The sequence below is a fragment of the Aspergillus candidus genome (assembly GCF_002847045.1).
Source record: "Aspergillus candidus strain CBS 102.13 unplaced genomic scaffold BDW47scaffold_66, whole genome shotgun sequence".
Taxonomy (NCBI): Eukaryota; Fungi; Ascomycota; class Eurotiomycetes; order Eurotiales; family Aspergillaceae; genus Aspergillus; species Aspergillus candidus.
Window position 1 is genome coordinate 114,175 of NW_020194071.1, and position 14,283 is coordinate 128,457.

The 14,283-nt window shown below is 55.8% G+C and overlaps 5 protein-coding genes across 5 annotated transcripts; 2 read left to right on the plus strand and 3 right to left on the minus strand.

The window, feature by feature from the left end:
• Positions 1–363: 363 nt before the first annotated feature.
• BDW47DRAFT_112538 (DUF3176 domain-containing protein) lies at positions 364–2,502 on the minus strand. Its single transcript, XM_024814187.1, has 2 exons — positions 1,779–2,502; positions 364–1,723 (listed from the first exon to the last, which is right to left on the minus strand). Exons 1-2 carry the CDS (start codon positions 2,234–2,236, stop codon positions 454–456), a joined length of 1,728 nt encoding a protein of 575 aa, XP_024668318.1. The 5' UTR covers positions 2,237–2,502; the 3' UTR covers positions 364–453.
• Positions 2,503–3,215: 713 nt separating this feature from the next.
• BDW47DRAFT_129210 (DEAD/DEAH box helicase) lies at positions 3,216–6,030 on the plus strand (the record flags this gene model as incomplete). The annotated part of the gene is made up of 2 exons (XM_024816960.1): positions 3,216–4,975; positions 5,043–6,030. 2 exons carry the CDS (start codon positions 3,216–3,218, stop codon positions 6,028–6,030), a joined length of 2,748 nt encoding a protein of 915 aa, XP_024668319.1.
• A 285-nt stretch (positions 6,031–6,315) lies between these two features.
• On the minus strand, positions 6,316–8,506 carry BDW47DRAFT_112540 (MFS transporter). Its single transcript, XM_024814188.1, has 2 exons — positions 7,374–8,506; positions 6,316–7,319 (listed from the first exon to the last, which is right to left on the minus strand). Exons 1-2 carry the CDS (start codon positions 8,300–8,302, stop codon positions 6,425–6,427), a joined length of 1,824 nt encoding a protein of 607 aa, XP_024668320.1. The 5' UTR covers positions 8,303–8,506; the 3' UTR covers positions 6,316–6,424.
• A 1,464-nt stretch (positions 8,507–9,970) lies between these two features.
• On the plus strand, positions 9,971–11,560 carry BDW47DRAFT_120510 (wax synthase family protein; the record flags this gene model as incomplete). The annotated part of the gene is made up of 1 exon (XM_024815498.1): positions 9,971–11,560. One exon carries the CDS (start codon positions 9,971–9,973, stop codon positions 11,558–11,560), a length of 1,590 nt encoding a protein of 529 aa, XP_024668321.1.
• A 161-nt stretch (positions 11,561–11,721) lies between these two features.
• BDW47DRAFT_134431 (RIX1/PELP1 family protein) lies at positions 11,722–14,252 on the minus strand. The gene is made up of 2 exons (XM_024818076.1): positions 13,836–14,252; positions 11,722–13,771 (listed from the first exon to the last, which is right to left on the minus strand). Exons 1-2 carry the CDS (start codon positions 14,187–14,189, stop codon positions 11,768–11,770), a joined length of 2,358 nt encoding a protein of 785 aa, XP_024668322.1. The 5' UTR covers positions 14,190–14,252; the 3' UTR covers positions 11,722–11,767.
• Positions 14,253–14,283: the final 31 nt, after the last annotated feature.

Here is a 14,283-nt window from a genome sequence, read left to right on the forward strand (position 1 = left end):
GATGAATGAGGAAGGCGGAGGGAAAGACGGGGTAGAGAACCAACTCATATATATGAACCCCTCACTCACGTGGGAGGGGGTCGATCGACATTGTGCATGTCTTGTCATTCCTCCTCTTCTTGATTAATTATGATGATGATGACTTCTCATTAATACGGAACCAATAGATGGACCCTCGACATGGTTAGTAGAAAAAAGGCACTTTTACAGGGCGACACAACCCAACCCTAAATTGCCTCCTGACTACACATCCGTTACAATGGCCAATGTCCCCAGGGTCCCTAGCTGAGAAGAAACAGATAGTGGGGAAAATACTAAATATTTGGCATATATGTACACAGGTAGACATTGGACTGAATCAGAATGGAGTCGATGGGCCAACCCTAACGGGCTCTAGCATCACCTACCCCGGCCAAGAATACCCTATTAGCGCTCGCATTGATATATGGAGCACTATCGAGCATCCTCCCGGAGCCGAATACCGCCTGTGGAGCTCTCCAGCCATACATTCAGGTTGCGGGACATATCCTCCATGCCATTTAGTGTCGGATCCCGCATGGTCGGCGCTTCGAATCCCAGGCCCGAGAACAAGAGAGCCAGCGGGGAGGACTTCCAGATAAATTGGTTCCGCGTGTGGAAGATGGTTATGCCCAGGAACACGAGACTGAGGACCATCAGTGCTCCGGGTAGAACTAACCAGCCCCACCGCACGTGGACAAACGACTGTTGTCCCCAGGTGATTCCGGTCACCATGCGGGCGCGGCACACTGACGATCGTGCATGTCTGGTCAGTGCAGTGGCCAGTGAGTGGAAAACGGAATCGATCTCCGTAGTGTTGCCCTCGTTGCCGTAGACGGCCCGCACAGTGTCGGAGGACCAATCCGGTCGGTTACTGACGAACAGCGAGCCGTCACCTTTGAGCAGAGGCGACAGGGAGTTGGACATGGACACGCGGCTCAGCCAGTTCACTTTGTAGGTGCATCTATCGGGGGCCTGTTTCGTTCCGTTGACATAGCACGTCTCCGGGGTCAGTCGGATGTTTTGGACGGGGTCGCCGGCCGTTTTCGTGACCTCTGAGGACGCAGTGGACTGTATTTTCTCCGTGAATTTCCCGTCGGCCACGCTGGCTTCGTACGTTTGAACACAGAAATATAAGGCACACTCGGTGGCAGAGGCAGCCACTCCCAGACCAGAGGCACTAATGGCCGTGAAGTTGAGAACGATGGGCATGTTGGCCGTGTCCACGCGCAGCAGAGGCCGGCCAGTCGTGCTGTTCATAAGATTTTTCAAGTTCATCCCCGTTTGGAATTTCCATCCGTTGGGCAGCTTGAAATTCGAGGTCCTCATCGCGAGGCTACTCCCGCCCGTGGTCGTCATACTGAGCAGATCAGTGATGTTGGAGCAACGAGAGCAAAACCCCAGAGATTGATATGGGGCGAATGTGCAATTCCCCGTCGGGCACGATGCTAGACTCGCATCACTGACGGTGCTCTGGCTTTGGAAGATGCCGCTGTAAAGGGCTGCCGTCGTGCCCAGTGGGAGCTTGTTCATGCCAGGGCCCTCGCCCTGGTCATAATCCGTGTAGATGCTGGTGTCGCAGATTCTGACGGAGGGTGCAGCCGGTGTATGCACGGCGCGGGATTGGACGGCAACGATTTGCTGCACGAAGGGTGCGATGGCGACGGCGATAACGAGGATGAAACAGCCAAGGCTGACCAAATGCCTGGATTGGATTAGCGTGTCTGATACCAAGCCGATGGAATCAAGGGTCCTCTGACTTGGGCATAAACCGGGTAAGGACCAAAATCGCGCCTGGGGTACCCCTACTGGCCGCGTCCAGCACCGCCAGATCGCTCAACTGCTTCCGCTGATTGAACCATGACCACTTGAGTTGCGACAGTGCCTCGGTGATGATGAGGACCATGGCAGCTTTCATAATGCTCGTCAGCACTGACAATATGGCGTTCAGCGTGATGCCCTCCGGCCAGTCGGGCATGGGTCGGCCATCGTACCAGGCGAGGACTGCCACGATGCTTGCGAACGATGCGAGGGCTATCCCGCCATTGACAATCTCCAAGGACCAGCTGGAGCCGAGAAATTTGGCATTGGGGGATCTCAAAAAGATCCGGTCCAGGATCGAAAATGGTCGGCGGGTCTTGGGAGGGTTGAGGAAAGAGGTTTCACTGCTCATGGGAACGGAGGAGAACCGAGCCCCGTCTTTACTGCGGTGGACCATGGCTCAACACGAGGATGGTTGTTTGACCGTTGTGGAAATCCAGATGTGCACATAGAATAGGAAGATGGATGAATTCCCAGGGAACCGAATGGTCTCACCCAACCAACCATTTTCTTCTTAAATCATAGCGAATTCAGCCAGCCAGTGTCAACGGAAGACTTTGAAGGATCCGGTTCCGTGGCCATGCCCACTAGGGTTCCTGCATGTGGATCCGTTGACAGAAATAAGAAAGGCCTTTAGGACAAGTGAGACATTTCTAACGACAAATGGGGCTAGATTCTGAATCCTGGGCCCTGATCGACACGATCGACATGGCTGCCGTTTTTTAAACTGTTTCCCTAACGACTCAAGGATTGGCTAGTCTATCTATTTGCTAAAAGCGCATGTTCAGTGGAAAAGCCGACTTGACAGATAGGACGAGAAAATTACGTGTCTGGCTGGTTTAATCTGACAGGACAATTCGCCGTAGATGATCACCAGTAAGAACATTGGCGGGGTAATATTGCCCTGATGCGGTCAGATAAACCAGTGGTCAGTGCTTCCGTTGGCTTCCTATAGCTAAATTCAGAATATCGTTGGAGCAACGCGTATTGGAGATGGTACACTGACAGGAACAGGCAGGGTGAAGCTATTCCGAAGTCAGATAAACCGATGGATAACGAGTGGGCCTTGGATAGATTAGATCAGCAAGCACAGTACAATACAACACAGCATGGAAGATGCATGCTGAATCAGCTATGCACGCAGCCACGTGCCTCCTGTCAGGTGCAGTCACATGACTGAGTGTCTTAGCGTGTCCAGGCATCCGTGGCGCTAAACCGCATCCAGGCTAGTATACGCCTCTTGTCACTCGACTGGTTTCCAGTGGAGCCTTTTTTTCCGGCTTCATACTTCATACTCCGCGATTTCTCATTCCTTATCTTACTCACCACCAATCTTGTATATCTTATCTTTTGCTTGTTTCTAGATTGGGTCCCTCATGGCTCACCCTTCGACCAAAAGACGGTTCAACAATGTTGATCCTGTGGGTGATGAAGGCCCAGAACCCAAGGTGCACCGCGCAGCCACCGCCCCCACACAGCGATTAGGGGAGGATACCTCCTTCATCCCTCTCACCCAGACAGAGGACGAGGATGCAGAAGCTGAAGGGCTGATTCAGGGGAGTCAAGATGTTGATGTTTCGTCCGCCACCAGCGTTATGCTGTATGGAGAGATTCACACCAAAATTGTCGGCGTTCGCTTTTACACCGGCCACGCCACCATAGGCGAGACGGTCATTCTGAGGAGACAGGCCGACAACCCCTATGACTCTAATGCAATCCGCGTTGAAAATGTCATGCGCGATCAGATCGGCCACATCCCCCGTGCGATGGCTGCCAAGCTGGCCAAGTACATGGACCAGCGCACCTTGATCCTCGAGGGTATGCTGACCGGCGTCATTGGCGCGTTCGACTGCCCCATCCTGGTGCGGCTCTTCGGTCCCAGTGACCCGGTGAGACGCCAGGGTCTCAAAAGTCAGATGGAGGCCGACAAACTGCCTCTGTCGGAATTCAAGCGCAAAGAGCGCGAGGAGGCCCGGAGCAAGAAGGAGCAGGAGAAAGCACAGAAGGCGGCTGAAAAGAAAGCCCGCGCGTTGACTTCGGGCAAGGGGATGCAGTATCAAGGCCAAAGTGAGCTAGGTTTGTCAAATCTCATGGCTGGGGAAGGCATCTCGGAGGAAAACCTGGAGGATATCATTGGCCAGAGTAGCACCTTTAACCCCAGGGATATTGGCCAAGTCACGGAGAATTTTGGTTTGAGTGAGTCCGACCTGGCCAACATGCCGATGGCGGACGTGCCCTCGGCCCTCTCGACCCAGCTTCTCCCGTATCAACGCCAGGGGCTGGCGTGGATGATGGATAAAGAAAATCCGAGCTATCCGACAACAGGCTCCGACGACGTGGTGCAGCTCTGGAAGCGCGAAGGCCACAAGTTCAGGAACATTGCAACAAACTATTCGACGTCTAACGCCCCACCCTTGGCGAGTGGCGGCATCCTGGCCGACGATATGGGTTTGGGGAAAACAATCCAAGTCATTTCGCTGGTCCTGGCTAGTCTTCAGCCCAAGTCTCCAGGCGCGACTACGACGACTCTCATTATCAGCCCAGTCGGCGTGATGAGTAACTGGAAGGATCAAATGAACGATCATACCCACCCCGAGAATGCTCCACAGGTGCTCATCTACCACGGGTCCGGGAAAAAGGAGGCGGACAATCTAGCTCAGTACGACGTGGTAGTCACCAGTTACGGCGCTTTGGCCATGGAATACAAGCCGGATTCTAAAAAATTGCCAGCCAAGGGGCTCTTTTCCATCCATTGGCGGCGTGTCGTGCTGGACGAAGGACACACGATCCGGAATCCGCGTTCCAAAGGTGCCCTTGCCGCCTGTCATCTGAAGGCGGACTCTCGATGGACCCTAACGGGCACGCCAATCATCAACTCGCTCAAAGATCTGTACTCGCAAATCCGCTTCCTCGGGCTAACTGGCGGCCTGGAAGACCCGGCGGTCTTCAACGGTGTTCTAGTCCGACCTCTCATGTACGAGGACCCCAATGCTCGTTTGCTTCTCCAGGCCCTCATGGGCACCCTGTGCCTTCGTCGGCGCAAGGACATGGAATTTGTCAATCTGCGCCTGCCGCCGCTTGCCTCGCGCGTCCTACGCGTGAAGTTCCACCCAGATGAACAGGAAAAATACGACATGTTCCAGTATGCATGCTTGCCTCCCTTTTTCTGCGTGGTACCAACCACTAACTACCCTGTCTCTTAGATCCGAAGCCAAGGGTATGCTCTTGGATTTCAAGTCCCAAGACAAATCCAGTACGACGTACTCCAACCTCCTCGAGGTCATCTTGCGCCTCCGACAAGTCTGCAACCACTGGGCGCTCTGCAAAACCCGCGTCGACAACCTCGCCAAACTTCTCGACAAGCACAAAGTCATCCCGCTCACACCCGCGAACATCAAAACCCTCCAAGAGAACCTGCAGATCCGCATCGAGAGCCAAGACACCTGCCCCATCTGCCTCGACACCCTCGAACAACCCGTCATCACCGCCTGCGCCCACTCCTTCGACCGCGGCTGCATCGAGCAGGTCATCGAGCGCCAGCACAAATGCCCCATGTGCCGAGCCGACATCGAAAACACCGACACGCTCGTCTCCCCCGCCGTCAACATGGGCGAGTCCGCAGACGACGACAGCAACAACGGCGCCACAGCCGACCCCGACCACCCCAGCAGCAAGATCGAAGCCCTAATAAGGATCCTCACAGCCAAAGGCCAAGTCCCAGGCACCAAAACCGTCGTTTTCAGCCAATGGACCTCCTTCCTCAGCCTTCTCGAACCGCACCTCCACCGCCACGGCATCGACTTCGCCCGCATCGACGGCAAAATGCCCTCAGTCGCCCGCGACAACGCCTCCCACCGCTTCTCCAAGGACCCCTCCTGCACTGTGCTCCTTGCCTCCCTCAGCGTCTGCAGCGTCGGTCTCAACCTCGTCGCCGCCAACCAGGCCATCCTGTGCGACTCGTGGTGGGCCCCCGCCATCGAATCCCAGGCCCTAGACCGTGTCTACCGCCTCGGCCAGACCCGCGATACTACCTTCTGGCGCCTTATCGTCGAGGATAGCATCGAGGACCGCGTCCTTGATATCCAGGAGACGAAGCGCAAGTTGATGCTCGATGCGTTTCGTGAAACTGCGCCGAAGAAGAGAGATGATCGTACTACGAGGATCGCCGATATTGAGCAGTTGCTGGGATGATTGCTCTGTTTCTGATTCATTTTTTTTTTTTTTTTTGTTGCGGGGAAAGAGGGCGTTATATCGTGTCTCGGGTTTGGTTTCTTTGTAGCGTCGTGTACTATTTGATGCCTCTTTCTCGGCACTTTTGTCTTTCATAGCCATTTAGCAGTGAATTTAGAAACTTGTGTTCATATGTGTCTCTTGTCCTTTTTATCATTCTCCACAATTAACTTGGTGTGTTGCAGATATCTGACTTAGATTAAAAGCTATCCTGAGGTCATGCTACAAGATCACAATATGGAAAAGGGGAGGGGAGCAGCCAACAGCACAAACAATGTCAGCTCGCCCCCATGCACGCTTGATATTATTCTAAATAGAAATATGTATAATGTCGGACCTTCTTATGTCCACCATATTAATTTTTAAAAGACTCCCGCGTGTTCACGCGATCGATGTCATAAGGGTTTGCATCGTACACGGTCTGCGATGTCGCATGGGTGGGGCCCGACGACGCCTGCGAGGCGATCGAATGCGCGCGCTGTGCAGCGGGACTGGGACCCGGCGGACCGAGTTGATCGGCGGACGAGTCTGCTTGCGTCGAGTCCTGCTCGCCGATCGATTTTTCTTCCAGGACCGCACCGGTCTCTTCTGCCTTGAGCTCCTGGTCGGGCTTGACGACCTGGGCCATCATCTTTTGCATGAAGGCCTCGGATTCGCCGGCGTACTTGCATCGCGCCCGGATGGACGAGCCGTACTTGTAGAAGAGGAAGGGGAAGGGCACACATGCCACGGCGAGGAAGGCGGGGATGCTGGATGCCCAGTGCACGCCCAGATCCTTGTACATGTAGGTTGTGAAGAGCGGGAAGGCGGCACCGAAGAGCGAGCGCAGGACAGAGGTGGCGGCCAGCACGGATGCGGCAAAAATCGTATACGAGTCGATCAAATAATTCATCAGACTCAAGAAGACCAAGACCATGCCGAATCCGAACGGCGCGCCGGCGGTGATGCTGGCCATCCAGTGGACCTCTGGGCCATTCGACCAGGCGAACCAGAACAGGCCGATGGGAACGGCAATCGAGGCGACGAGACAGGGAGGCAGACGGGCTTCCGGAGGTGCAAATCCATTATGCCTCGCCTGCGTTTTCACATAGCGCTTGTTGTCAATGATAGTGTAAGTAACAGCGCACATCATGCCCACCATGATTCCAAGGAACGCCAGGCCCGAAATGCCTTGATTCCACCCCCGGTCACGACGGAATACGATGGGGAAGGCAGCAAACATCATGTACAACGTTCCATATATAATCGCCCTGTCTATGGTTAGCTTCGGACCAAATCCAAGCAATACGTAAACGGGGTCTCACATGTAGATCGACAGAAGTAGCACGATGGGCTCGCGGAAGAGAAGAATCCAGGGACGAGACAGAGCCGTTTTGAAGGCGCCCGCCAGAGACTTTTTGCCTTGGTCGATCTCGAGCTTGCTCCGGTAAACTTTCCCGGTGAGCTGGGAGAGTCGCGCGGCGCGGCGTTGGAGCAGGACCGGCGCGTAAGTCTCGGGCACAATAAGACTGCATGAGATCCAAAGCGCCCCGGAAAAGATGGCCAGGAAGCCTAGTACCCACTGCCAGCCTGCGTTCATGCCGAGAAAGCCTCCGATGACAGGGCCCAACACAGGACCCAAGAAGGGCGCCGCCGCGAAGATACTCATGGCTAGGCCGCGGTGGCTGGCGGGAAACAGGTCGGCAATGACGCCGCCGGCGTTGGTGAGCGGGGACGAGCCAAATGCCCCAGCCAGGAACCGGAATATAATCAAAGACTCGATGTTCGGGGAGCCGGCGGCCGCGGCGTTGAACACAGTGAGCCCGAAGTAGCTGGCCAAAAACAAATACTGGCGGCCAAAGAGCTCCGACAACGGGGCCCATGCCAAGGGGCCAACGGCGAATCCGACGACGAACAAGGAGACACCCAGCGTGCCCACTTCCGTCCCCACTCGGAACTCTTGAAGAATCTGCTCTATACCGCCCGTGTATGCCGACGAGACCATCGACACGGCGAGGGTAGCCCAAGCCATCGCGTTGGTATAGATCCATTTGGTCGTCATGGACGTGTTGAGGGGGTTGCGAGGGTCATTTGGGATCCAGGTGACCGCGTACGGTTCTTCCTCTGTGCCGGACCCCGGATATTCATGGTTGATGATCTCCTGCGTGAGTACTCCTTGGTCAAAGAGGAGGCGCCAGTGTGAGATGCGAGTGGGCTTGACGGGCTCGCCCGCATCGGCTGTCGAATTGCTCATGAGAGAAGAGATTCGACGCACGAGTCTGTATGGTACTCGGATGAATTGTGCTGTCACCGCTGACGAAATCGTGGGGAGGCTGAAATTTGCGTCGACCAGTGCATGGGGGTGAGAGGGAAGGGAGGGTCGGTTCTTATCAGGTGGTCACCATGGGGCCAGTCAGGGTGCTGGGTGGAAGAATCACAACGATATGGCAAAAAAAGTGGACGGGCAGTTCGTTTAATATAGTCTCCAGCCGCAAAGTTGCACAATGAATTGGTCATAAGTACACCGTGCTTACTCTGTACATAATTATACATCCGGTGGACCGGGCGAAGACAGCGAGCGGGGCCCGCATGGATTTGGCTTCCTTGGGCGCCTTCATCTTCTTTCAAATTCTTCCGTCGAAACGCCCTTGTGCCGTGTATTTCGAATGTTATGCGAGCAATCGCTAAGACGACTAACGCCAGTCAACAAGAGTGGTGGCGCCCTTTGACCCAATCAGCGATGTCGGTGGAGAGACAGGTTACCTCCATGCGAGCGAGTGGGTCGACAAATCGTCGGTTATGCAGCCATCTTCCTCACAAGATTTCATAGCATAAGATTGGGCATACGCGAATTGTTGGGACTAGGCTAGGCGCCAATCCTTGAGCTCCATCTCCAACACCTCCTTCAGAGCCTTGGGAAGCATCTACATTTGATAGGACGTTGACAGGGGTTCTTCTTGATGGATGGTGAGATCCGGACACGAGGGGAAACAATCAGTGGTCATTATTTTTCTTTTTCTCCTTTTCTTGTCTTTTCGTCTTATTAACCAGGAGTCATAAATGGACAAGGAGGGGGGCCAGACTACTATGAATAAGTGGAAAGCTCATTTCGTTTGACCGGGGATAAAAGTGGGGGCTTATGTTAAGATTGGAATCCTTCTGTGGTTTGGTCGGAGACGTATCCACTGCTGGGGAAGCTTGACCATATTTTACCCGGACGTTAATCAAGGAGGAAGAGAGATAAGAAAGAGAGAAGCGAGGATGGAAGTGAAAATGAAAGTGAAGTTGAAGTTGAAGATGGAAAATTATGAAGAAAAGGTCACGTTGCCAGTCACGAGACTTCCTGTCCTTTTTCCTTCTTTTTCTTCTTCCTTTTCTCCTCTTCTCTTCTTGTCTTCTTTCCTTCCTCCCATCTCAACTCGTCCTTCTTCTGCGCTAACCTTTCCCTTGTCCCTTCAGATCAATAGGGTTATAGACTAAAGTCTGGCAACATGCGCCTTCAGTCAAGGACTTCGCCCACTGGATCTTTGGATTAGAGAGTCATGTTTACAATGGAGCCGGATCCACGGTCGAAAAAAATGACACTAGACAGAATGCCATGGGAAATGATGAATTCCCATTGCATACATAGATAAGAAGAGATCAATCTTCACGATATGACCAGTCCACTATTCAATCTCCCTGGGTGACTTATCCTGTACCACGAGAGGAAGAAAATCTCCGACTCCTTGGATATTATTATCTAAGCAGACTCGTGGCTGACCGACTGCACATTCTGATGCCAACAGAGCATTCTTGGGTGGCGGCACGGCTGAATTCTTCCCTAGAACACCGGAAGCATAAACATCACAGAACCATTTACTTAGTGGATCGCACGGATTGGGTTTCAGCTCGCGATAGAATTTGTCCAATCCAGATCTCTATGGCCGATCTTGCGTTGCGGTCATATCGTCAAATCAATCATGATTATCGAGACCGCCTTGAGACCCTCATTGGGACCGGAGACTTTAACCCCTTTTTTCTCTGGCACTTTTTTCTCTTCATAGGTCTCTCCCTATCAGCGCTGTTGATCCCGCAGCGGAGGGGAACGCGTTTCCTGCGACCTCTAGTTCTGTGCCTCACCATCGGCGTGGCTTGTGATGTGATCCTGCGTCGGCGGTCGCTGCTGGGAGGGAATGGCTATATGCCAGGCCTTCTCGCAGCGTGGTGGAGTATCTGGTGCGGCACTCTTCTTGTCTTCAATGATCCGGAACGGGACTTCCAACGGATCGAGCGGCGCTGTCTAGGCGCAGAATCCAACAAAGCTGCAGGCCAGGACGGGGATGCCGTCACGAGTAACACCTCGAAAGACCCCACGTTGGAGGAGCATCTGGTGTGGCAGCCATATCCCCAGAGGTTGGCACATCGTTTAAATTGGACCCTCGGCCTGCTATTTAACATGCGTGGCCCTGAATGGAATTGGCGTCTGCCCACCATGGATGCTCTGCCGCTGTCGGTGCAAGCGCAGCTGGGCTCCTCCCCGTCCGTTAGGAAGCCCTGGTCAGTGGCCCCAACGACGTGCACTGTGGACGGATGGTCCCATTTACGCGCCGCCTTCATGGGTTGTCTCAAGGCCTATCTCCTTTTGGACGTGGTCAAGGTGCTCATGATGCGCGACCCATACTTCTTCACAGGCACCGTATCCCCGCCACCACCCGCTCCGTTTCCAATCAGCGCCATACTCCCGGATATCCCGTGGGCAATCCGCATCTACCGGCTCTTCTTAGCTGGCATCGGTGTTTTCGCGGCCTTGAGCTACGTGACAGCCTTCAACCCAATCATCTTCCTCGGCCTGTCACTCAGGTTCCCCAACGCCGCCCGCTCCCTCACTGCAGCCCCCCTTGACGCCCCGTGGCTTTACCCCCCCGCCTTCGGCTCCTGCCTCCCTTCTCTCCTGGACCACGGCCTCGCCGGCTGCTGGGTCCTATGGTGGCACCAGCTCTTCCGATTCGGATTCACCTCGTCCGCCAAATGGCTCCTGTCCCACCTCCTTCCCACCAGACTAGCCACCAACCGCACCGTTCGCCGAATCGCAACGGCCGTGATCGGGTTCGGGCTGAGTGGCCTGGTTCATGCCTGCGGTAGCTACACGCAGATCGCCGAGACGCACCCCATCCGCGACACGTGCTGCTTCTTCCTCCTGCAAGCCGTCGGCATCATGATCCAGGACATCCTTTCCTCCGCATGCTCGTCCATCTTCTTCCCCTCCCCGCGTCACCCTCCACCACGGTGGTTGCGCCGCACTGCCAACCTGCTGTTCGTTTTCGTCTGGCTAGCCTGGTCGGGCCCGCTCGTGGTGGATGACTTTGCTCGCAGCGGACTGTTCCTGACCGAGCCGCTACCAGTGAGTCTGTTGCGGGGCGTGGGCCTGGGAACGGGAACGGATGGTGAGGGCTGGTGGTGTTGGGAGGGCGCGTGGATGAGGGTCTGGGATGGGGGGAGCTTTTGGGAACGGGGAATACGGATTATGTGATTTCCTTTCTTCTTTCCTCCCGTTCTTCCTCTCGCTTTGTCTTTATCTTTTGATTCCAATATTTAGATATAAATAGACCTGGGTAAGAAAGTAGAGTTTGGACGTACACGAATACATATTAAATGTCTACACTACAGGTAAAGATACTAAACGTGATAGTAGTATATGCATGCATTATATTCTACCCCCTCTTTCTATAATCACCAATCAACCATCCATACTCACATCATCATCATCATCATCATCCGTATCCGGATCAAGATTCAAAGCAGGCAAATCATCACCACTCTCATCCCCATCCTCCTCCTCCGCCGCCGCCGCAGCACCCACTCCACCAGCCGACACAGGAGCCGGGGCCGCCGCAGCGGTAATCTCCGGGTCCACGGGTGCCGGGATGGCCGCCGTGCCTGTGAAAGTAGCCGGTGAGGCGGCGCCCAGAGACGGCGCCGGGGTGGTCTCAGCCGAGACGCGGGGCTTCTTGCTGTGGGACCGTTCAGGCGCGGTGGTTTGCGCTGCTGGCTGTTGTTGCGAACGGAGGACCTGCGGCTCCTCTTCGTAGGTGCGCTTGCTCATTTGCAGGGTCGGGGCTTGCTGGGGCGCGGCTGCTGATTGGAGCATGGTGGTGGCGGAGGAAGATGTGTGGAGAAAGCCGGATTTGGTGTGGGATGGGATGGTAGTTGTGGGTTTGGGGTCGGATTCAGATTCTGACTCCGACTCGTCCATGGTGTCGTAGGTGCCGATGGTTGAGGTGGGCATCAGGACCGGCATGCGCGGGCGGATGAGCGCCTCGACGTCGGGGGAGGTGGGCGCGCTGCGCGCGAGGAAGGGCAGGATGCTGGCGGGGGCCGCGCGGCCCTTCATGGCGGGCATGGGGTTGAGCACGCTGGCGAGCATGGCGTCTTTGTCGGCTGTGAGGATGATGGTGCGGTCGATTTCGGCGCGCAGGGCGGGCGAGAAGTGCTCGGTGGGGGCGTGCATGAGGACGGCGGGGAGGAAGGATACGGCTGTGCGGTGCAGGTCCGGGTAGGAGGACGAGTCGGCCTGCCGGGTCTGCTTGAGGGTTGGATTCAGGAAGGAGTCGGCGTTGGCGGTCGTCGGGTTGGATTTTGGCTTGCCCTTGGTGTCGGCCGCGGGGCCGGTCTGGTCGTTGGTTGGTGGGAGGAGATCGCTGCAGCAGGCCCGGATGAGGTTTGTCAACGCGGAGACGCTCTGCCGGGACATCGTGGGACCCAGGTGCGGGAGCAGCTCCTGGACTAGCTCGTAGGTCGACGAGCGCACCTGGCGGCTGAATCGCTCCGCGGGGAAGACCCAGAGGGTTTGCTCCAGGATGGTCTGGCCCACGGGGGTCACTGCCGACTCGAGGGTCCGCGAGAGCGTGAGCAGCAGCTCGAGGCAGGCAGTGTGGATGCGGGGTAGCTCCGTGAAGAGCTCCTCTCGCTCGACGCGACTGATCTGCTGGTTGGGTTGGACCTCTCTCCCGGGGGAGGGTACCGTCAGCGATGTCAGTCGCGACGTCAGATCCAGGATGGCGCCGATGGGGACGGCGACGGCTGATGCCGTGGGGGTCCCCAAGAATGTCGAGAGCAGTCGCAGCAGCATGACGAGCCGATCTACGCCGGCGTGTACACTCTGCCAGGCCCCGAGTCCCAGGGCATCCCCCTGGCCACCCACCTCCTTGGTGTAGTCCGACGATCTCGCGGACCTCCGGGTGGTCGGATCAACCGACTCCCACTGCTCTACGACCGAGCGGAAGACGGACTGGGCGGCTTCGTGCGCCGAGGCGATGGTCATGTTGCAGGCGCTCTTCCACTCGTCGGTCGAAGCGTTCTTGGGCGCGCATTGGTGCAGAGAGACGAATAGGCGCTCCGCCACGTTCACCACCGGATCCGGGAAACACGGCGACGTCGACCCAATGATCGCCAGCAGCACGCTATGGATCTGAGCGGAGAAGGGACGGAAGGTGGTCGGGTGACGGACGATCAGCTCTCCGAGGGCCTGGAGGACGATCTCGACGAAGGGGGTATGGGGCTTCAGGCGGCGCACGGGTTCGGACGAGGCCTTCACGGAGATCAGGTTCAAGGCGGAAGTGACGAACCCAGGCAGCGACGGGGTGGTAATCTCGCGCACGAGGGTGGGATACTGGTAGGTGAGGTGGAAGATGCGGGTCAAGGTGATGAGGGCCATTTTCTTGGTGGAATTGGGATCGGGTTTCTGATTCATTAGCCACGAGATTGATCACCCCTCTCCATTAGATTCTCTCCTATCTCAATCATACCGTCAGGATCGCAATAAGTCCGCGCACCAGCGGCTCACACGAGCGGAGGATCTCCCATTGTCCGGCCTCCACCGCCGCCTTGATCAACACCACGGCCGTCCATCGCCCTTCCGGACTGCGATCTTGCAGCAGACTCGACAGTCGCGTCATCAACCGATGCATCTGGATCGCATTGTCGGAACTGGCATCGGATTTTCCCGGTTTGGACTTTTGCGACAGGGACTGAGTCGAGGACAGCAACTCCCCGCAATTGGAGAGAGAAATGGCCAAGCTCGCTGTAATGGCGGGGAGTTGCTTGACCGGAATGTTCGTGAGACGATGGTTGACGGCATGGAGCACCGAAAGCGAAGCCATGGTGAGATATTTCTTGACTATATCCCGAGCCAAGTGGGTGGTGTAATTGAAGCTAGAGATGCGATTCTTCTGTATGATTTGGAGAGGAAAAAAA